Source organism: Clavelina lepadiformis, chromosome 1, assembly GCF_947623445.1.
Source record: "Clavelina lepadiformis chromosome 1, kaClaLepa1.1, whole genome shotgun sequence".
NCBI classification, from domain to species: domain Eukaryota; kingdom Metazoa; phylum Chordata; class Ascidiacea; order Aplousobranchia; family Clavelinidae; genus Clavelina; species Clavelina lepadiformis.
This window is the reverse complement of record NC_135240.1, coordinates 831,048-853,291: the sequence shown is the minus strand read 5'-3', so window position 1 is coordinate 853,291 and position 22,244 is coordinate 831,048. Positions and strand designations below refer to the sequence as shown.

The window sequence follows — 22,244 nt, the reverse complement described above, 5'->3', positions numbered from 1 at the left end:
GCAATTTATTCCCACCTGTGCTATGTGGACAAATGTTTCTTGCGGATATTGAGGAAGGAAAAAAAGCGGATGACGGAGCATTGGCGGCGAAAGCGGCGTGACCGCGTGAGCTGTCTGAAGATAAACGTTTACCCAGGACACCACTGTGACTGGGGAAAGCGACCACTTGAGTGTGCTAAGGATTAACAATTCCTGGGATATGATTTCTTCCTCCGTGCAAGCTCCATCGGTGACGTAGGCAAAGTCTGTTAACTTCGGGGGATAGATTTCCTGTAGAGACACAAAAGTTTAGCAAAGACCAATATTTAGAAATCATTTCTCCTAAATACTGTTTACCTGCGTGAATATAGGTTCTTCAAATAAATTTTATTCAAAAAAATGACAAACTTACTTCTAATTTCGCGGCGATAAATAAGGCGGTGACACCGACAAGCTGTAACCTCGTTTTGTGAATGTTGGTTGTGTTGTAAAGATATCGATCAATGTAGTCGATCGCTAAATAAAACGTCTCCCGGTGTAAAGTATACACCTTTGATACCTGCAAAGAGACACACTAGCGTTAGACAAGATACTTTCCATTATCTTGCTTTCCCCTAGAGTTTAGAAGTTGAGTTGCTACCTCCATTAACTAGTCTAGCCGGATGGTGCGCACTAGAGGTTGCAAATCTTCCTGTCTCGACAAGTAAGCGCTGTTTCGGTTATAAAGCGAATCTTTGTCGACCATCGACCGCCATAATTCGTCAGAGTCGGCCCAGCTGAAACAAACAAGACGATTTGAATGTGGGCTCTCAGATTGAGAACAAAAATAACAACACATGTGGTTATGGTTAATGTGAAAGTTAAAATTGATGTTAATAATAGTCATATAACAAGATAAAGATATAAACAAGAGAAAATATAATAATGAAGTTGTTCAACTGGCCAAAACAACGGCGACCACAACAACCAAAACCATAGCATCTCATAACGAAATCCAATAAATGTCACAAAATGTACATGGCTCTAACGTTCCTTACCTTTTCAAGTTTCAAAATTTGTCCTGAAATGTTGTACGAATTGGCGATGTGTGCATAATCATGGTTGCTAACTTTTGCTCGCAATCTTGTCAAAGAACGATTTATCTTACAAACTTACAAAAACACTGCTTTCGATGACCACATTGACGCGGTACTCTTAGAAACCCCATTTAAAAAAACTGCCACTCCACTCTCCACAGCTAATTACCAACTCACAGTCTCTCGAATACCTATAAAACGTGGACACGTGGTGGAAACAAAAGACTTAGCTACCCGTGACTCGACACTCAAAATTCCGATGTGGCTACATTGGTATGAAGCCAGCCTGTTGAAGCAAGACTGCCTTTCATTTTTCTCTCATGAAACCGACTGATCTTAGTGATCTAGTTAACTGTTTCATGCAAGAGGGCTTAATAACCCTCTCTCTCTCTCTATCACGGCGCCTTTTGTTTCGGTGCGACCAGCCGAACTGCACGACTGCGATTAAAAAATATAATTCAATTTTTTACTGACAACCATTTGCCGGAAAGAAGCGTGTGTTCACATCAAACTTGCCATCGACAAGAAATTGTTTCGTTGCCAAGAATAGAATTTATTCGCGAATCAGACTTGTAATGCACACAAAAAAGTTAAAACTTTTATACGTATTCCGAGGAATCCCATTTAAGTTGATTTGAACAACTTACCCTTATTTCTTTCATGATTTCATAGGCTTCTTCAGCCTCTACATTCTGTAGGTCGTTCGCGTAATATCTCTCTTGTGTGCTCGAGCTATGCGCCATATGCTTGGCCACCAAAAGGCGGCGGTCCGGTCTCTTAGATCTAACCTAATAGGAAATTTTAAATTTTAAATACGTCACTGGTTGACTTTTATATAAATTTTGCTGCAGATTATTTTCATTATTAGCGATTTATTGTTATTTATATTGCTAGGTCTAATTACAGTAAAGATCAATTACTTGTGTGGCCGAATACTTCCGGTTTGAGGTTGCTGTAAATTTTCCGCGACCTCCGGCCAACTTCCAAACCCGCTGTATTGCTTTAGCTGCAGAGGAACTTGTAAGATTTTTTCCCTTATGGGGAAAAACCATCTTACACTCTTCTCCGTTGAATCTGACAAGGTTATCCAGCCCTTTCTTCAACCATTCTGGCATTACAATAGTTGCATCCCCATATGTTGAGAATGTTTTGTGACCGCGCACCTGCATTACAAACATCCTTTTTTAATAGAGTTCTACATGAAAGGAAATCGTGGTGACTTACACGAACAATCCATCGTTTTTTCTCGGTCGGATAGCCAAACATTAGCTCTTCAACGAGCATATTGCGCGCCGCACTTGTCCGTTGCGAGTTTTCAATTATCAAATAAGCCATGAGGACTTCCCCATGGGCTCTTCTCACCTCGGCTCCGGGGTCTCTTCTCCATACTGCATTTTTTTATATAGTGAGTTACACATTCAACGAGAATTAAAATAATGTAAAAATATAAAACAACTGTAACTGTCATGTACGTTTTATGGTTAACGCAGTATTACGAAAAAGTGGATTTGTCTTAACTTTGTTCACTTCTGCCGGGTCCAACGCATTTCTGCGATCCGTCTCCTTAATAACTTGCCTCCTAGAAAACGCAACAGTTTAGGTAATAAAGAGTGGTTAGCAAACGCGTATTTTTTAACACAGAAGTTTTAATTGCAATAACAAAACTAGTTTTTAGATACCAACACGAGTAAATCATCCAAGAGTGGAAAGGCTACATGTAGGCAGCGCTTGTAATCACCTTCTTTTTAGAAATTTTCTGTAGGATGCCCTTCGATTCTTGAGGTTAATAAGGGCTTCCCCCACGTTGAAGGTTAATGGAAGCTTCTTCAGTAATGAAAAGCTGAGGAAGCTCGTCATGGCATTCGAGTGGGATATGAATGTCGAAGGAGTTTTATTTTCATTTTGTAATTTCTAAAATAAAGAAAGATGGTTTTTGTTTATTTTTAAATACAACTATTTTTGCTAAGACTTTGCATATATACATAATCATCTTCCATTCGAATGTTGTTCAGGCCTAGTCTTCATCCCGAAACAAATTCAGGGTCGACCAGTTGCCTGCAACGACGCCGACACTTTCCCCTGTCGATGGCATCCTCGATCTTCAAACCTTTCCTTCTCTTGTCATCCTTCACCGTCTCTTCCCATGTTTTCTTTGATCTTCCCGTTTTCACCTTTACTGCAATCATCTTATGTTGTACTCTTCTTATTAAGCTCTACTTATTCATTCGCTCAACGTTCCACAACCATCTCAGACGATGTCCTCTTAGATGTTCTTCAATATCTTCAACACATGTCCACCTTCTTATCGCATCATTGGTAATGCCATCTCGTAGTGTCTTACCACACATCATTCGAATAATCCTCATTTCTGTCATCTGCATTCGCCTGACATCAGCCTTCTTCATCGCCTAACATTCAGCTACGTAGCACATCACATTTCTTACACATGCTTTACACAGCCTTTCTTTTAGGTTTGTATAGAGTAGTCTGCCCTAGAGTGTATCTGACAATTCCTTAAAAGTTTTCCAACTAGCGCGTATTCTTGCCGTCACTGCTCTGCCAGTACTGTAATTTTTCGCTATCATATCCCCTAAATACCGAAACTCCTTAACAAGCTCGATCTCATTACTTCCCAAGTTCACATGTCCTTCCACTCATCAGCCTTCCATTGATAGGCCTACCTGAACTTCTCTTATGCACTAAATACAATACTTTCACTTTCTGCATTGAATGGAATTTCTCCCTACTCTCTTCCCACAAATTCCGCATGGATCAACAGTACCGACTACTCCCTTCAACGATTTTCTATCAATTCTCATCGCTTTGGTTTTAATGATGTTAACCTTCAAACCCCTGCTTTCCAGTGCGCTTTTACTTTGCTTATATACATTCTATGAATATATTACATAGTAGATTCTACCTGTAGTATATCCAAAAAATCTTGTATGTAACTAATCAAAGTTAATATAACGTCCTAACCTGCACATGTTTCTCTTTATATGTGTCCAGGTCAATGGACTCCAACGTTTTGAAATCACAGTAATTTATTATATTTTGCAAAAGTAATACTTTATCTTGGGCTACCCGTTCTTCGTGTTCCCCCCCATCGTGGCCTATTAAAAAGCGTTTGAAGTTGTTTAAAACTTTATTCCAGTTGATGCAGTTAGTTTGTTGCTGTAAAATGTAGCGAGGAATTGTGTTAATCATTGCATGAGTGTTTTCTACTGCACAGTCATTTCGTACTGTGTGTATTTACCAAAACTTACGATTGGGACGTTTTTCGAATACGATTACGATTACGATATAAAACTTACGATTGGGACGGACGAATACTGGATAAAATAAGAAGAAAAACTGTCCGTAAGTTCTACTATTATTTCGAACAGCTTTCAAGTATGAATGGAAGACAATTTAAAACACCTTCAGCTTTTCAATGCTGTTTTTGATTTCTATGTGTAAAAGAAAACAAAAGCCAAACATTTCCGAGAATAATGACATAATGGTGTTAGTAACTGTTCTAGATACTGTGGTGTCAAGAATTCGAACATATCGCGCCACTGCAAAGTCGTGCACGATAAAAAAATAATGGGAAAGGTGATTTCAAGTGCGAACTTTGCAAAACGTTGCTGACTTCTTGGAATGGCCTCGTGAGACACCTACGTGGCAAGTTTCACGCTTTTTGTTTCGTGACAAAGGAGGGCCGGGCCGGAGCCGTAAGCTATGTTTCAGCTTTAGTTTAATTTCGCCGACTTGGCTGTTGGGTCTTCTTTGTTCGCTACCACCCTTTATTTGCCTAAGTTATGTAGCATCTCGTTTTGTAGAACGTGATAGAGAGAGAGTGGGTTATTAAGCCCTCTTGCATGAAACAGTTAACTAGATCACTAAGATCAGTCGATTTCATGAGAGAAAAATGAAAGGCAGTCTTGCTTCAACAGGCTGGCTTCATACCAATGTAGCCACATCGGAATTTTGAGTGTCGAGTCACGGGTAGCTAAGTCTTTTGTTTCCACCACGTGTCCACGTTTTATAGGTATTCGAGAGACTGTGAGTTGGTAATTAGCTGTGGAGAGTGGAGTGGCAGTTTTTTTAAATGGGGTTTCTAAGAGTACCGCGTCAATTTGGTCATCGAAAGCAGTGTTTTTGTAAGTTTGTAAGATAAATCGTTCTTTGACAAGATTGCGAGCAAAAGTTAGCAACCATGATTATGCACACATCGCGAATTCGTACAACATTTCAGGACACATTTTGAAACTTGAAAAGGTAAGGAACGTTAGAGCCATGTACATTTTGTGACATTTATTGGATTTCGTTATGAGATGCTATGGTTTTGGTTGTTGTGGTCGCTGTTGTTTTGGCCAGTTGAACAACTTCATTATTATATTTTCTCTTGTTTATATCTTTATCTTGTTATATGACTATTATTAACATCAATTTTAACTTTCACATTAACCATAACCACATGTGTTGTTATTTTTGTTCTCAATCTGAGAGCCCACATTCTAATCGTCTTGTTTGTTTCAGCTGGGCCGACTCTGACGAATTATGGCGCTCGATGGTCGACAAAGATTCGCTTTATTACCGAAACAGCGCTTACTTGTTGAGACACGAAGATTTGCAACCTCTAGTGCGCACCATCCCGCTAGACTAGTTAATGGAGGTAACAACTCAACTTCTAAACTCTAAGGGAAAGCAAAATAATGGAAAGTATCTTGTCTAACGCTAGTGTGTCTCTTTGCAGGTATCAGAGGTGTATACTTTACACCGGGAGACGTTTTATTTAGCGATCGACTGCATTGAACGATATCTTTACAACTCAACCAACATTCACAAAACGAGGTTACAGCTTGTCGGTGTCACCGCCTTATTTATCGCCGCGAAATTAGAAGTAAGTTTGTCATTTTTTTGAATAAAATTTATTTGAAGAACCTATATTCACGCAGGTAAACAGTATTTAGGAGAAATGATTTCTAAATATTGGTCTTTGCTAAACTTTTGTGTCTCTATAGGAAATCTATCCCCCGAAGTTAACAGACTTTGCCTACGTCACCGATGGAGCTTGCACGGAGGAAGAAATCATATCCCAGGAATTGTTAATCCTTAGCACACTCAAGTGGTCGCTTTCCCCAGTCACAGTGGTGTCCTGGCTAAACGTTTATCTTCAGACAGCTCACGCCGCTTTCGCCGACAATGCTCCGTCATCCGCTTTTTACCGTGTTTTTCACTTACGTTAAAGTAGCTAATGATCGTGACGCGACACCTTATCGAAATACACTTTATCGAACGACACTTAATCGAACGACACTTTATCGAAAGACACTTAATCGAACGACACCTGATCGAAACGACACCTGATCGAAACGACAGTTGATCGAACGACACTTTATCGAACCGAAAGTTGATCAAACGACACTTTATCGAACCGACAGTTAATCAAAACGACAGTTGATCGAACGACACTTTATCGAACCGACAGTTCAAGCAAGATTTTTGCGTGTTTCTCAAACATTGAAACAATGGGTCATCCATGTTTGTTTGATAAAGTTGGATTTTGTAATTTTTGAGATATTGTGATATTTATATAATTTTTCTCTCTCTCCGCATTGAAACGTATTACTCATTTACGCACCAATAACTTGACTAACTATTCTTTTTCGTTCTCTTTTCACAGCGGTGGCGCGGCGTAACAAGAAGAATTTATAGAAATGTGTCACTTTTAGAAATACCTAATTTACACTAAATTCACTTTCTTTAGTTTTACAATTATGATGTATACAGGAAGCCAGATGATGTTTCTACTAACCTGTAATAATCTCATCAGTCTACGACGCATAGGTTTCTAGTAATTAACGATTGCAAATGTGTGTGCGGGGTTGGCCACACTTAGTTTTTTTAGTAAACTCGCGAGCCTGGTTAGGATAGGGTTAAAAGATCCACAATTTATTGAAACAACTGACGATATGCACTGTTAAAAGAACGACAACTGACGAAGTGCACATTTCAATCGCATTCATTTAATTACAAGTTGTGTGCAATTGCTCGAAGATAACTTTTTATGTCCATATTTGTTGAGTCATAATTTTCAACTATGTTCTTCAGCCGTTGGTTGACAGCGTCGTAGCGCTTCTTCCGAGGTGGGCCATCGATTCCAGCACTCATTTGCTCAATTAACATTTTGTTGGAACCTTGTTCCCGCTTAATTTTTTTGACGAGTCTTCGAAGCGTCGGATGGGATGATGAGACACGCTTGCTGAACGCATTGTGCCATCCTTCAATGCTATTATTCGTTCTTGGAAGGTCATCTTGAACCCGGTGGAAAACACTCCAACACCGGATAGGAAATAGAGGTTGACGACGATTCCTGCGACACAATCGTCCAATCCAAGTAGTTTCAAAATAGTCAATGTATTCAGACAAGTCCTGCTCATCGTCGTCACTGAACGTGGCCAGGAAGTCCTCGAACCGTTGTACAACGTCGTCGGGCGGAACGAATGCCAGTGCCTGGAAGCATTTTATGCGAAGGGCGTGCTCTGCATCTTCATTGAACCACCGCTGCAGAGAGAGAGCCTGAATTTTCCGGAAGCTACATTGGCCAAAATGGAAAAGGCAGCCGAGAATATCTGCCCGAGGGAAACTGGAAGAAAGAGCATTATATGCTGCCATTTCAAAGTCTATTGTTACGTCTAGAGTCAAAGTCTAAAGTTTATTTTGCCTTCAATTCTGCTCGCCTGCTCTTTGTATCTATAATGACTAGTCTAGTCTACTGTACAGAAAATCTCGTACTTAGTAATTCTCGTGCGTATTTTTGTGATATCTTATTAATATGTGGGCGGGCCGGCCGCCATGCGAAATCGAACACTTTATGATACAAATATAAAATATAGATCGTCAACTTTATGATATATACATGACAATCATTAATGCACACCATTACAAAGACCGCACATCACAATGGCCCATTGTTTCAATGTTTGAGAAACACGCAAAAATCTTGCTTGAACTGTCGGTTCGATAAAGTGTCGTTCGATCAACTGCCGTTTTGATTAACTGTCGGTTCGATAAAGTGTCGTTCGATCAGCTTTCATTTCGATAAAGTGTCGTTCGATCAACTGTCGGCTCGATTAACTGTCGTTCGATAAAGTGTCTTTCGATCAGCTGTCGTTTCGATCAGGTGTCGTTCGATAAAGTGTCTTTCGATAAAGTGTCTTTCGATAAGGTGTCGTAGTACCATGGCTTATCTGATAATTGAAAACTCGCAACGGACAAGTGCGGTGCGCAATATGCTCGTTGAAGAGCTAATGTTTGGCTATCCGACCGAGAAAAAACGATGGATTGTTCGTGTAAGTCACCACATTTTCCTTTCATGTAGAACTCTATTAAAAAAGGATGTTTTTAATGCAGGTGCGCGGTCACAAAACATTCTCAACATATGGGGATGCAACTATTGTAATGCCAGAATGGTTGAAGAAAGGGCTGGATAACCTTGTCAGATTCAACGGAGAAGAGTGTAAGATGGTTTTTCCCCATAAGGGAAAAAATCTTACAAGTTCCTCTGCAGCTAAAGCAATACAGCGGGTTTGGAAGTTGGCCGGAGGTCGCGGAAAATTTACAGCAACCTCAAACCGGAAGTATTCGGCCACACAAGTAATTGATCTTTACTGTAATTAGACCTAGCAATATAAATAACGATAAATCGCTAATAATGAAAATATTCTGCAGCAAAATTTATATAAAAGTCAACCAGTGACGTATTTAAAATTTAAAATTTCATATTAGGTTAGATCTAAGAGACCGGACCGCCGCCTTTTGGTGGCCAAGCATATGGCGCATAGCTCGAGCACACAAGAGAGATATTACGCGAACGACCTACAGAATGAAGAGGCTGAAGAAGCCTATGAAGTCATGAAAGAAATAAGGGTAAGTTGTTCAAATCAACTTAAATGGGATTCCTCGGAATAAGTATAAAAGTTTTAACTTTTTTGTGTGCATTACAAGTCTGATTCGCGAATAAATTCTATTCTTGGCAACGAAACAATTTCTTGTCGATGGCAAGTTTGATGTGAACACACGCTTCCTTCCGGCAAATGGTTGTCAGTAAAAAATTGAATTATATTTTTTAATCGCAGTCGTGCAGTTCGGCTGGTCGCACCGAAACAAAAGGCGCATCAGCTCAAAGAAGCCCGTCTGCTGAAAGAATCGCATCAGCTGTGGAGGTTTCATTTATAGAAAAAGGTTTGTCAGATGATAGAAGCCCATATTCTGAACGAGTAGAACCAGCTGCTGACGTTTCATCAGAAGAAAGTTTGTCAGCTGAAAGAAGCACATTTGCTGAAGAAGACGAGTCATTACAAATTCGCCGAAACAAAGACGGTGGCCAACAAAAGGCGGTCCGGGATAAAATAGTTGAGCCTCGTGTTGTTCTGCAGCAGGTAAATTCTCTGAAAAGTCTCTTAAAATCAATCGTGGTAATTTTGCATTTTTTGGTTTATAGATCGACATCTCTAATGTGGCAGGTGCTTCGAAGCTGCCGGTAAGTTAAAATTTAATTACGACTTTACAGTGAAACTATGATTTTATTGATATTATTTCCTGTCACCCCACATGCTTTATGTATCCAATGCGTGCATCAATCAAGAAATTTATAAATTATATATGTACTAGTCACACATATTTAAATTAAAAACAGAAATTTGCTTGAAATACCAAAATTTATTTTAATGATTTAGGAAAGCCCCAGCACATCTGCATCACCCTCCAGAAAGAGGAAAAAGAAAAGCAATTCCAGAGATTTTAATGTCGTGGTAAATAGCATTCTAAGCATTTTAGTATATATCGGGAGATTGGAATACGGGAAGGTGTTTCCTGATATACTTGACCGATAATGTTTGTATCACTCCACAAACGTTACGTGACCAATGCATATATGACTGAACCATGCGGTTATAAAAAGTATGCATACTGTACACACATATTTAATAGCGCAAAAACACTGTACAGTTTTCTTGATATACCAAAGTTCTTTTAATAATATAGGAGAGCCCCGGCTCAGCTACAAAACCATCTAGAAAGAGGAAAGCTACTTTCGATCGTTATAGTTTCTCGGTAAGTAGTATTTTAACAATTTTCGTTTATTGTATTATATTGCATATAAGTTTACATATTTAAAATCTACTTTTACATGTTTTAAATAATTCCTCAAGCCGAAGCCTGGGAAAAGCTCACAATTTTAGGTTTTATTAAGTACTTTTTTATAAATTTAACTGCATTTTGATAAATTTAGCCATTAAATCCACATCGATTGTCGAAATTAGAGAAGGAAGAAATAAAGTTAATGTTGTGGTAGGTCTTAGTTAAGTTTATTTTTCATTTGTAATGAAAACGTAAAAAATGCATGTGCCTTGTATAATTTAATTATGTATACGTTAAACTATTTTCAATGATTTTATTATTAATTTCTAAAACTTACTGTTTTTAACAGAAATCTCGGCGACAGTTTTCTGCAGATGAATCGCTTGAAGTTAAACAATTTTTCTCATGGTATATTGGTACGAAGAAGGGAATAACAACGCATTATGCTAAAACGGCTCTTGCAGATGGAAACCTCCCCAAATGCAAGGAATTTTCCAAAACGCCGAAACAGTTGCAGGACAAAGTCCGGCAACTGATTCGGCGTTCTTTGAATGATAATTAAGTGTGTATGTGCAAAATAAATGTGGTATATTTGGACGCCTTATTCTGGGTTAGGGTTAAGACTTTTTGATGCCAATTGCCAATTGCCAATTGCCAATTGTAATGTATTTTAAATTTGCTTCGTATTTTTTCAAAAATGATGATATACCTGTTGCATGAAAACCACATTACAATGTTCAATTTTCTCGGAAGGGTATTTTTCAATCAATTTTGCCGGAAAAGTTAATTGGAATTATTTTCATATTTCGGCCAGTAATGGTTAAACGGAATAAATAAACTAGAGAAAAATAAAAAGTTTTAGTTGGTAAGTTTTGCGATTGCTGATTAAGGTCACATTAAGGATCTTCTAATACTGGTTTAAATAAGAAGAAAAAGTGTCCGTAACTTCTACTATAATTTCGACCACCTTTCAAGTATGAATGGAAGATAATTTAAAATACCTTCAGCTTTTCAATGCTGTTTTTGATTTCTATGTGTAAAAGAAAACAAAAGCCAAACATGTCCGAGAATAATGACAATCAGTAAGTTATAATTCGCATGGGTACAAATGTGCACGAAGTAACTATTACCAAATGTATTTCGCAAAATATACGGATATGAAATTGCACGAATTAACATTTACCAAATGTATCTCGCAACAAAAACGGGTATCAAATTGCACGAAGCAAAATATTTGTAGCCATTTGCTAGATTAACTTGCTTAGGAATTTTCTGTCTTGTCATCATGTGCGGCAAAATGAGGCAGTTAGCAAGATCTGTTATGAAACCTCGTCGCTTTGAACCTTGTCCACTCTGATAATCAGGATATACTTGTCTGAATATGGTATATTCATTGAGAGCTGCGATGTCGAGCAGATTGTAAAAGAGAACTAGAGGCCATCGGCGGGTTTGTCGTTTGCAAATATATGTTTGAACCATTTGGTCAACCAAGTCAAAACCAATCTTTGTCTTGTTATAAAACCTGATGATCTCAGGCCTATTTTTTGGGTCTTCTTCGTCAATGCTTATATCGTGATGAATGCTGAATTATTTAAATATTTTTTTTCTGCTACAAACCTCATCTTCCAAAATAATCGCGTTCCTGTCGCGCCTCAATGTTTGCAAAGTTACTTTTAAATAGCCGGCCATTAAAAATATGATTTCGATAAGAATGTGCTAAGAGCCTAAGACGCAAGGGAATTGGAACGACTTTCTAGTAGCAATCAATGTGATTTTCATCTTTCTGTTGCTAACTTGAAATTTCGTTCCTTCTAGGTTCTAAAGTCTAAACAATTAATTAATTATTGTTTTTCTGCTACAAACCTCATCTTCCAAAATAATCGCGTTCCTGTCGCGCAAAATTTGTTGTTTAATTACTGTAACCAATAAAATCGTCATGTTGAGCATTTCTTAATCAAGATTTTCGGAAAAATGCGTTTTTGTTATACCTGTTTGGTTGGTAGATAGCAGTTCCCGTGGAAGCGGTATCTTCTCTGAGGAATCTATTTGGAATTCCGAATTGAGAACACCGCTTCCACTTCTGCAACGTGTTCGCTGTTTGATGGGATGTACTTGGAAAAGCTAAGCCGCATCTCACCATAGCCTCTCTTGTGGCTCTGTGGAGTTGAGGAATTTTCTGTCTTGTCATCATGTGCGGCAAAATGAGGCAGTTAGCAAGATCTGTTATGAAACCTCGTCGCTTATGAAACCTCGTCGCTTAATCTTAACTTGCGTTGTTAGCCATCTTTCGACCACGATTCGGGTGACCTACTTTTGGTGAAATATGTATGTATAAACGCTTCCTGCTAAGTTTTTAAACAATTGCACTGATAGCTATCGCGTAGTGCAAGTTACCTCGCGTTTAGCAAGAACTCTAAAACTGAACTTTACTTAAATAACTATAGGTCCAGACACCAAGTAAATTCGGCGAAAACAATGAAAGGAATATTGTTGATATAAAATGTTTATATTCACTGTATTCCGTAATATTTTTACAACTGTATTATTATACCATGTCTAATTTACAGTAATATATAGCAAAGGAAAAGTAATAGTTTCAAACTTTTTGCATGAAAATTTCAATAAAATGTACTTAAACGTTTTGGTCGAAGTAAGTTAATGGTAAAAATAGTCCCAAAAACATCCTATTTTCAAAAACCATAAAAAGTAAAAATAACCGTAGTCCTTAGAAATATAGCCAATTATTAAGGGCCTGTAGTAAAATTTGATTTCAAGGTCACCATAGTAAAGAGGGGGAAATCTTCTTTAAGAATCTGCAATAAAAAATTCACACCTCTTCCGGCAACAATCAGCAGAATTGACGTGAAACATTTAATAAATTCAGCATTTTTTACGTTTTGGGGGTATTATCGCATTTCTTAGTTCACGTCACGTTTTTTGTGAATTTCGGAACTTTCCGGTTAAGGGGAATCGATTTCAAGGTCAAAATCATGAAGAAGAGGAAATCTTCTTTGAATCTGCAATAAAAAATTCACACCTCCTCCGACAACACTCAGCAGAATTGACGTGAAACATTTAATAAATACGCATATCTGCATGTAGGTTAATGTTTTTTTTTGCTAAACTTTGGTATACTATGTTTGTTGTATAATGTTTTTCACAATAATTCACATAAATCAATGAACTGTAAAAAATTACAGTGAAATAATCCCTTCTTAGAATGTAAAATACAAGCACGTCAACTTTCAGAAAACCGATTTTAGGCCATAAAATGTTGTGTAAATGTTTTCATTTCTTCACCACATAATACTGTAGATACCACAATTTATTTTACAGCTTAATATACAGTGTCTAGAATAGACTAAGGTTAAGCAATATATTAATTATTCTCAATCAAAGGCAAGCTTTGATTTTTAATAATAGCACGCTGCTTGTCAAGAGGTTATATTTTACATATTTTGTGGTTAAGTTTGCTCGATTTTTGAGATAATATTGTGACCAAATCTGACTGTCGGCTGAAAAAACATGAATTTAGCAAACATATATTAGTTATTTTGTGGTATTTGATATTAATACCATGTGTAAATTTTTGTGTCAGTGTATTTATTAGCCTATATATGAGTAGGCCCGCGTAATTCGATTCCATTGATTTCGACTTGGCTACTTGACCTGGAGTGCTATTTTTCAAGCTATTACCAAAGCTATTTTTCACAGTTTCTTGTCAACCTAACTTAAATGTTATAACAGAGTAACCTAAACTTTAAAACCTAAATACACCTTGTAATCTAAATCTAACTCCAGTTAAACCGAAAATAGCTAGGATCAAATTTTTGCATACACTCTAAAAAAACTTGAGTCAGTTTTTCCACTCGTTTGAAAGAGAGAACGGATTCTGACTCTTTCAAGAGTCGGGCCTGTGCAAGTTAAACTGTGGTGAACGAATAGGCGAACTGCAAATAGGTTTAGCCTCTGGGCATAATGATTTCAGTAGACTGAGCTAGGTCATTTAACTTTGAAGATAATTAAAGCTAACAGTAAGCGTTCATGAAAACCTAGCCTATAGCTGTTTGAAAAATAGGTAGGCCTATATTTGTGTGTAGGCTAGCCTAAAAATGAAGTATAGGCCTACTAACCAGACAGGAAACTACCGTAAATTTTCACCAGAAATCGTGCTGCAAAGGCCTCAAGCTAAACAGAGTTTTTTTGTTGTTTTGGAAGCTAGGCCCATAAAGTTTTAAAAGAAAATCTTTGTCTGTAGCCTACTTTATTGCTAGATGGAGTTTGACGGTTTTGACGTACAATTTTCAGTTGTGCAACTATGTGAGTATTTAAAGAAAAATTTTAACATATCTGAAGAAACTGTACATTTGCTGCAAGGTAGGCAAATTTGTATTAGGTCTATTTTGGTCTGTTATAGGTTTTAAATACTTATAGTCTTACAGGCTCATTGCTTGCAATGTAAAATGTTGTATCTTTTTTGTACTAAATTTGGTAGTAATGTGGAAAAAGTGACTAGCTGATTATCGACACGTTAGCAGATTTTACTTTGGCTGCCACTATTTCACCAGAAAAAATGAGTAGTTCAAAGTTAATTATCGCAGCTTCTTGTTAACCTAGCGTTAATGTTTCGCTGCAGGTTGCCGTATTTTTAAAAAAGCCATATTGGTGAATAGCTAGCTGGTTACGCAATTGGTGTTTTCCTACTTAAGTAATGGCAGCCTGTGCAGTAGAGACATATTTTACCGGCCGCCGTTTACCGAAGTTAAAAAAGACGAACATGGTAAACTGGAATTTCGCTATTCAGTAAATTGAAATATACGCTAATTTATATAAGCTATATACCAGACGTGGGCTAACTGCGGCTCTCCGGCATGTTTTTTGTGGCTCTTCTAGTCGATTCATAAAATTCCAAAAAATGTAAAGGCTACCAAGAGCTACCAAATTGACAATCATTACTGATTTTGCGGCTCGCTGGTGTTTATATTTTTCCGCAAGTAACTCTTTCCTTGAACAAATTTGCCCACCCCTGCTATATACAATACTAAGGTTTAACATGTTGACTGCCAACACGACTTACTTTGTGGTTGGAATTTATCTCGTGTTTATCCTTCCGCCACTAAAGGTAAGTTTACAAGTCTGCTTGTTTTTTCACTCTCTTTGTACTTGTGCACTGTGTCTGGGACAAGAACAGAAAAACAAATTTAGCAACAAGAACTGATATTTTGAGAAACGTATCGAAAATATGGAATACACCAAATATTGCTTGGCACCTGGCACCAGATAAGCAAATCAGGCCTTGGCAGTTAACTTTTACAAGCAAAATGTTTTTGTGAAATAAATTTAATGTAGCACTTTTGTTTACCTTCTATGGTGATTGTCTTAATAACTATCCTTAATTTATGTTGCAGTTATCCTACAAAGGAAATGAAAATAAAGATGGCAGAGAGCATTGTCCAATCATTTCCTCAATTGAAATACAACAGGGACGGATTAGCTGGCTTCGTAAGTTTCCTGTTTAGTTTTTTATCATAACATTTAGAATATAATGATTGAAATATTGTTGTTGGTATCAGTCAGTTGGTTTTGAACATAATCTTTACCTGCAATAAACTGAAGTGGTATCAAAAACCAAAGGGGTCAATAAATTGTATATGAAGAATATTTATTAACTTCTTGCTTGCCTAGTGTAGGTGGCTGACAAGGATCTGTTAAATTGATTTGTTTGCAGGAACATTTCTATGACCCTATCAAAGGAGGTGGCTACCTTGAAAACAGGTTGAAAACAATGCGAAAACGAATGTCGCCTGACGCAAAGGCATACAAAAAACGAAGAAATGCAACAAAACGCAAAAATGAATCAGATACAGAGAGTTCAAGCGGAACATCTCAATCCAGGGGAAGCAATGACATTCGCATGTCGCTGTCTGGTTTAATAGAAAAGGTTGTATTTGAGGAAATATTTTGTTTACTATGCTTGTTTGCTTAATAAGTAAATTCCAGCTTCAGGCATTTAGTAAAGGAAATGTTATGCAGTTAGTGGTTTAAGTACAGTTTATCACAATATCGGTACATCTCCTTATTGTAGAAGAAGATACTGCAAAATTGTGTTCCTTCGGTAGCAAATCAGATGGAAATATTTGCGCTAACCGATCAAACATTTGAATTGAGACGACAAGACATTGCGCTTGACAACCTTTCCATGACGAAGTTTCTAAAAGAATATCCCAGATTTTCAGATGTTAATGAGCGTATTTTGGTAAGTTTGAGGTTGAGAATGTAAATTGTCATTCAGTATGATAGTATTGAGTGTTTGAAATTTTGTTCCAGTTTGAAAGAGAGTTTGAATTAATGCATCCAGAAGCAAAAAGCTTGAGTCTGGTACTGGATGAAAAGTTTTGTAGAGCAGTAGAAAAAGTTGCACTGATACGTCTGAAGAATATAACATCAAGCAACATAACTGAGAGTAAGCAAGCAACTTTCTACTTTGGCGTAAGGTTAACGTTCTAGGATTTTGAAACTGACTCTCAACAAAAAGATGACAGTTCTGGAGTCATGGCTTTCTATACTTCATGTGCTGTTGTTGCAATTTGGTTACATAATATTTCATATGGTCAATTAATGATTAATTCACGAAGCTATACAATCTTCATAATTTTATTGTGCTCATGTTCTTCTGCACTAAACACGATTTCCTTTTCTGATTGTTGTGTAAGTAATTCGTTTGCTTTTTCACTGACTTCAGTTTTTATTTTCTATGCAGACAAACTTCACACAATTCACATGCTGGAAAAGTTGCTTCCGCCATTAAACTTCCGCGGAAAGGGTTGTCAGTCACAATCGCATGCTATTTTTCAATTTGCTGGGGTAAGTGATAGTGGCGGTTTGTGTTCGCATGACAACGTGTAATTTTTAACACCTTTCTGTTTTGAAATAATTTTTGAACTTTAAATTTTAGGCTGGCACGGACCCAACAAACTTTGCCGTCCACAAAGATCCTGGACTGACTCAGCCATTCCTTTTAGCCGTGGGCAACAGCAGCCAACCTGATCAATATTACATTGTTGCCGATTTTTCCGTCATTTATGTTGGAAATGACGTGGTGCGTGCTTTATACCGCTTGTTCTGTTCGTTTTGGGTATGTAATATCTCCTACTACCCCAGACTTGCACCATTCTACAATCTTCTTGAAGTGCTGGTTATAAACAAAACCCCAGTGTGCTCAGTTAAAACTGTTCTTGCTGCCATCAATGCTGTGCAAAACACTGCAATACTGCATGTATTGGTGATACTGTAGATTGAGTTTCAAAGTGCATTTTTAAGTGAAGTGAAATTAATATTCGCTGAAGTCATGTGAGTAATAAATTCTACTGCATAAAATTTGGAAGCTGGCTGCTATTTCACATTTTAAGTAGAGTGAACGTCACTTACTGTGCTAGTGAAGTTTTGTTACTTTGAAAAGAGTCAGATGTCGTTCACTCTTTCAAAGAGAGGGTGGATCTTTGAGTCACCAAAGAGTCAGTTGTGTGTCACTTGTTATAAGAGTGACCGTCACTCTTATCACGAGTGAGCAAGTGTTACTTTCAAAAGAGTCAGATATGTCGACTCTTTCAAAGTAAGGGAGGATCTTTGAGTCACCAAAGAGTCAGTTTTTTTTTAGAGTGTACCCATTCTCTAACCTAACCGCTATAGGCTATGTTTAACAACAGCCAGCATAACCTAATTTCAGTGAAAAACTCACACACATTATCCAGTTACTTGGCAAACCTTAAAAGCATTGATCAAGCGCTTAAGGAGCTTTGCAGGAACAAAACTACAAAAATCTTGCCTACAGCTAAGAGAATCCTGTTTTGCAACATGCACTACTTAAACGTTATTATCAAAACAGCAATTTCGTAACCGTAAATGTGTATGCGTTTTAAATTGAAATAAACGATATCTGTCAATGCTTTTTAAAACAATAATAATACACTGTTTGCTTCTATTTCAGCTTTTAAAAACTACAAACTGCAGCATTTTCACAGACAAAAGCCATGTATGGCCATTGTTTGGCATTAAATGATTTGGCCACTCCTCAGTAAGCCCACACAAAAGCCATACATGCTACTTCGTAGCCATGTAAGGCCCATAGATAAAACCTACATAATGTTTGACTGGGCATCCACACTTAATTATCATTCAAAGAACGCCGAATCAGTTGCCAGACTTTGTCCTGCAACTGTTTCGGCGTTTTGGAATATTCTTTGCATTTGGGGAGGTTTCCATCTGCAAGAGCCGTTTTAGCATCATCCGTTGTTATTCCATTCTTCGTACCAATATACCATGAGAAAAATAGTTTAACTTCAAACGATTAATCTGCAGAAAACTGTCGCCGAGATTTCTGTTAAAAACAGTAAGTTTTAGAAATTAATAATAAAATCATTGAAAATAGATTACCGTATACATAATTATACAAGGCACATGCATTTTTACGTTTTACATTGGCGATACAAATGATACAATATTATTAAAAGTACTTTGATATATCAAGAAAACTGTGCAGTGTTTTTGCGCCATTAAATATGTGTGTACAGTACGCATACTTTTTATGACCGCGTGGTTCAGTCATATATGCATTGGTCACGTAACGTTTGTGGAATGATATAAACATTGTCGGTCAAGTATATCAATATCCCGATATATAATAAAATGCTTGGAATGGTATTTACCACAACATTAAAAATTCTGGAATTGCTTTTCTTTTTCCTCTTTCTAGACTCTAGAGGGTGATGCAGATGTGCTGGGGCTTTCCTATATCATTAAAACAAATTTTGGTATTTCAAGCAAATTTCTGATTTTAACTTAAATACGTGTGACTAGTACATATATAATTTATAAACTTCTTGATTGATGCACGTGGAGCGAAAGCATGTGGAGTGACAGGAAATAATATCAATGAAATCATAGTTTTACTGTAAAGTCGTAATTAAATTTTAACTTACCGACAGCTTCGAAGCACCTGCCACATTAGAGATATCGATCTATAAACCAAAAAATGCAAAATTACCACGATTGATTTTAAGAGACTTTTTAAGGAAATTTACCTGCTGCAGAAAAACACGAGGATCAACTATTTTATCCCGGACCGCCTTTTGTTGGCCACTGTCTTTGCTTCGGCGAATTTGTAATGATTCGTCTTCTTCAGCAAATGTGCTTCTTTCAGTTGACGAACCTTCTTCTGATGAAACGTCAGCATCTGATTCTACTCGCTTAGCATATGGGTTTCTATCATCTGACGTACCCTTTTCTATAAATGAAACCTCACCAACTGATGCGATTCTTTCAGCAGATGGGCTTCTTTCAGCTGATGCGCCTTTTGTTTCGGTGCCGTCAGCCGAGCTGCACGACTGTGATTAAAAAAAGTTAATCAATTTTTTACATACAACCATTTGCTGGAAGGAAGCGTGTGTTCACAACAAACCCGCCATCAACAAGAAATTTTTTTGTTGCTAAGAATAGAATTTACTTGCGAGTCAGATTTGCAATGCACACAAAAAGGTTAAAACTTTTATACTCATTGCGAGGAATCCAACAGAATTCTTTAAACCATTTAAGTTGATTTTATTCATGACTTCATAGGCTTCTTCGGCCTCTATACTCTGCAGCTCGTTCGTGTAATAGCTCTATTGTGTGCTCGAGCTATGGGCCACATGCTTGGCCAACAAAAGGCAGATGTCCGGTACTGTAATTTTCCCCTATCGTATCCCCTAAATAACCAAACTCCTTAATAAGCTCGATCTCATCACTTCCCAAGTTCACATGTCCTTCCACTCGTCAGCCTTCCATTGATACCTGAACTTCTTTTATGCACCCAATACTTGCACTTTCTGCATTGAATGGAATTTCTCCCTACTCTCTTCCCACAAATTCCGCATGGATCAACAGTACCGACTACTCCCTTCAACGATTTTCTACCAATTCTCATCGCTTTGGTTTTAATGATGTTCACCTTCAAACCTTTGCTTTCCAGTGCGCTTTTACTTTGCTTATATACATTCTATGAATATATTACATAGTAGATTCTACCTGTAGTATATCCAAATAATATTGTATGTAACTAATAAAAATTATTATAACGTCCTAACCTGCACATGTTTCTCTTTATATGTGTCCAGGTCAATAGACTCCAACGTTTTGAAATTGCAATTTTTTATTATATTTTGCAAAAGTAATACTTTCTCTTTGGCAACCCGTTCTTCGTGTGCCTCCTCATCGTAGCCCATTAAAAAGCGTTTGAAGTTGTTTACAACTTTACTCCAGTTGATGTAGCTAGTTTCTTGCTGTAAAATGTAGCTATAGGAGTTGTGTTAATCAATGCATGAGTTGTTTCTACTGCACAGTCATTTTGTACTGTATGTATTTACCAAAACTTACGATTGGGATGTTATTTCGTCGGCGGTCCAGAGAATCAGCCATCTCCTTTGCCTTGGGTTGATCAGCGTGAAGCTTGCCACGTAGGTGTCTCACGAGGCCATTCCAAGAAGTCAGCGTCTTTTCGCAAAGTTTGCACTCGAAATCACTTTCCCCATTATTTTTTTTCTTGTGCACCACTTTACAGTGGCGCGATATGTTGGAATTCATGACACCACAGTATCTAGAACAATTACTAACACCATTATTTCGGCATTATTCGGCCGAACTCGGCATTATTACGTAATTAGTGAACCTGGGTCTCCGTTATATACAGCAATACATTTGATCAATGATGAGCATCACAACATCATATCGTGACTTAAAAGACTAAATCACTCATTTAGCTTTTTCCAGTTACCAATTGCCACACAAAGTTAACAGAAGGCTACGGAGCGTAACAATTTGCTAAACAGGATTATTATTTGGCTACCATGGTCACCTTGCTGACGCAGCATTACGTTCGGCACAGGTATGTTATTTTACCCTGTGAGATTATTTGAAAATAGTTTTAGTCTAAAATAAATAATCAAACACATAGCATATCATACGAATTTATTTATCCTATATACAATCGGATGTTTAACAATTAGGCAAACAAGGAAAAATATATGATGATAAAAGCAACGATCTATGAGTTCTTCTCGATCTCGGGATTGGTTTATGTCATCGAGTGGGTGTCTGTTAATACAAGTCCTTTGAAAGGGGTCGTCCCCTTTCTTGGTGACGTTATTAGGCTAGAACAAAGTTGTGATTAAAATAGCTGAGCCTGGTTCAGTTGGCAACATAATAAAAATGTGAACTCACAAGACAGAACAAGAGCATCTCAAGGACTCTCCAAAAGGTGTCATCCAACGAAAGCAGAGACATTATTACTTTCTTTAGAATGCTACACTCACTTTACGTGACATAAACACATTAAAATCCCAACTATATGAGATATATAGGAGAGACTGACAACTGTGCCTATTGTCTTACAGGTTATGTGACAACACTTAGCAAGCAGTGGATCCAAAATTTTTTCGATTCCAAGTTGAATGCTCCTAAATCATGATGGTAGCCCCACGCACATACGATTAGTTGCGAGATTCCCTTTGAAATGACTTGTCAGTGTCACAATTAAGATGTAACCTTATCGATTGAGAACGCCTCTTCACGACTTGCGCGATGTTGACACGTTTCAGATTGCCGAAGATCAGTAGAAGCGCTTAAATTAACTTGTTCCAGCTCATTTTCACAGAAGTGCATGATAAATTACGTCAGGCGCATTTGCGTGCCGCGGGTTTTGTTAGCGCGGGTTAATGCTTATTTTAAGGTACGCTTTTCTCGGGGTCTAATATTGATTAATTTCGAAGTTTTAAAGCGATAGACAAGAAATTCGTACAGGCGTAATTCGTCAGAGTTAATTTTACTGTGCAAACATACCTCTAAACACACCTTGCTGTTATCATAGCGCTAATTTAGTCAGTTCAAACTGAGGATGACACAAAAGGTGTTAGCACAAACTTACTTTTAAAGGTCACGCTATGTCGTATTTTTGTCCTCTTAAATACCTGAGGATATCATTCCCATTTGCTTGTTTTTATGTAAGACAAAAACAAGTCAAACGCGTGGGGA

The 22,244-nt window shown here is 37.5% G+C and overlaps 1 protein-coding gene and 1 pseudogene across 1 annotated transcript; both read left to right on the top strand.

Annotated features, from left to right (window-relative positions):
• The first annotated feature begins 4,640 nt into the window (after positions 1–4,640).
• LOC143444317 (G1/S-specific cyclin-E1-like) overlaps positions 4,641–22,244 on the top strand; it is a 228,581-nt pseudogene continuing 210,977 nt past the window's right edge.
• Positions 15,483–17,475, top strand: LOC143444157 (uncharacterized). Its single transcript, XM_076943289.1, has 6 exons — positions 15,483–15,683; positions 15,910–16,122; positions 16,267–16,437; positions 16,509–16,644; positions 16,942–17,045; positions 17,137–17,475. Exons 1-6 carry the CDS (start codon positions 15,549–15,551, stop codon positions 17,473–17,475), a joined length of 1,098 nt encoding a protein of 365 aa, XP_076799404.1. The 5' UTR covers positions 15,483–15,548.

What these genes read in the sequence shown, in the direction of transcription:
- LOC143444157 (XM_076943289.1), top strand. Translation starts at nt 15,549, where the DNA reads ATGGTGATTGTCTTAATAACTATCCTTAATTTATGTTGCAGTTATCCT. An exon ending in TGTCTGGTTTAATAGAAAAG is followed by an intron (nt 16,123 to 16,266) that starts GTTGTATTTGAG and finishes TCCTTATTGTAG; the next exon opens with AAGAAGATACTGCAAAATTG. An exon ending in CTATTTTTCAATTTGCTGGG is followed by an intron (nt 17,046 to 17,136) that starts GTAAGTGATAGT and finishes TTTAAATTTTAG; the next exon opens with GCTGGCACGGACCCAACAAA.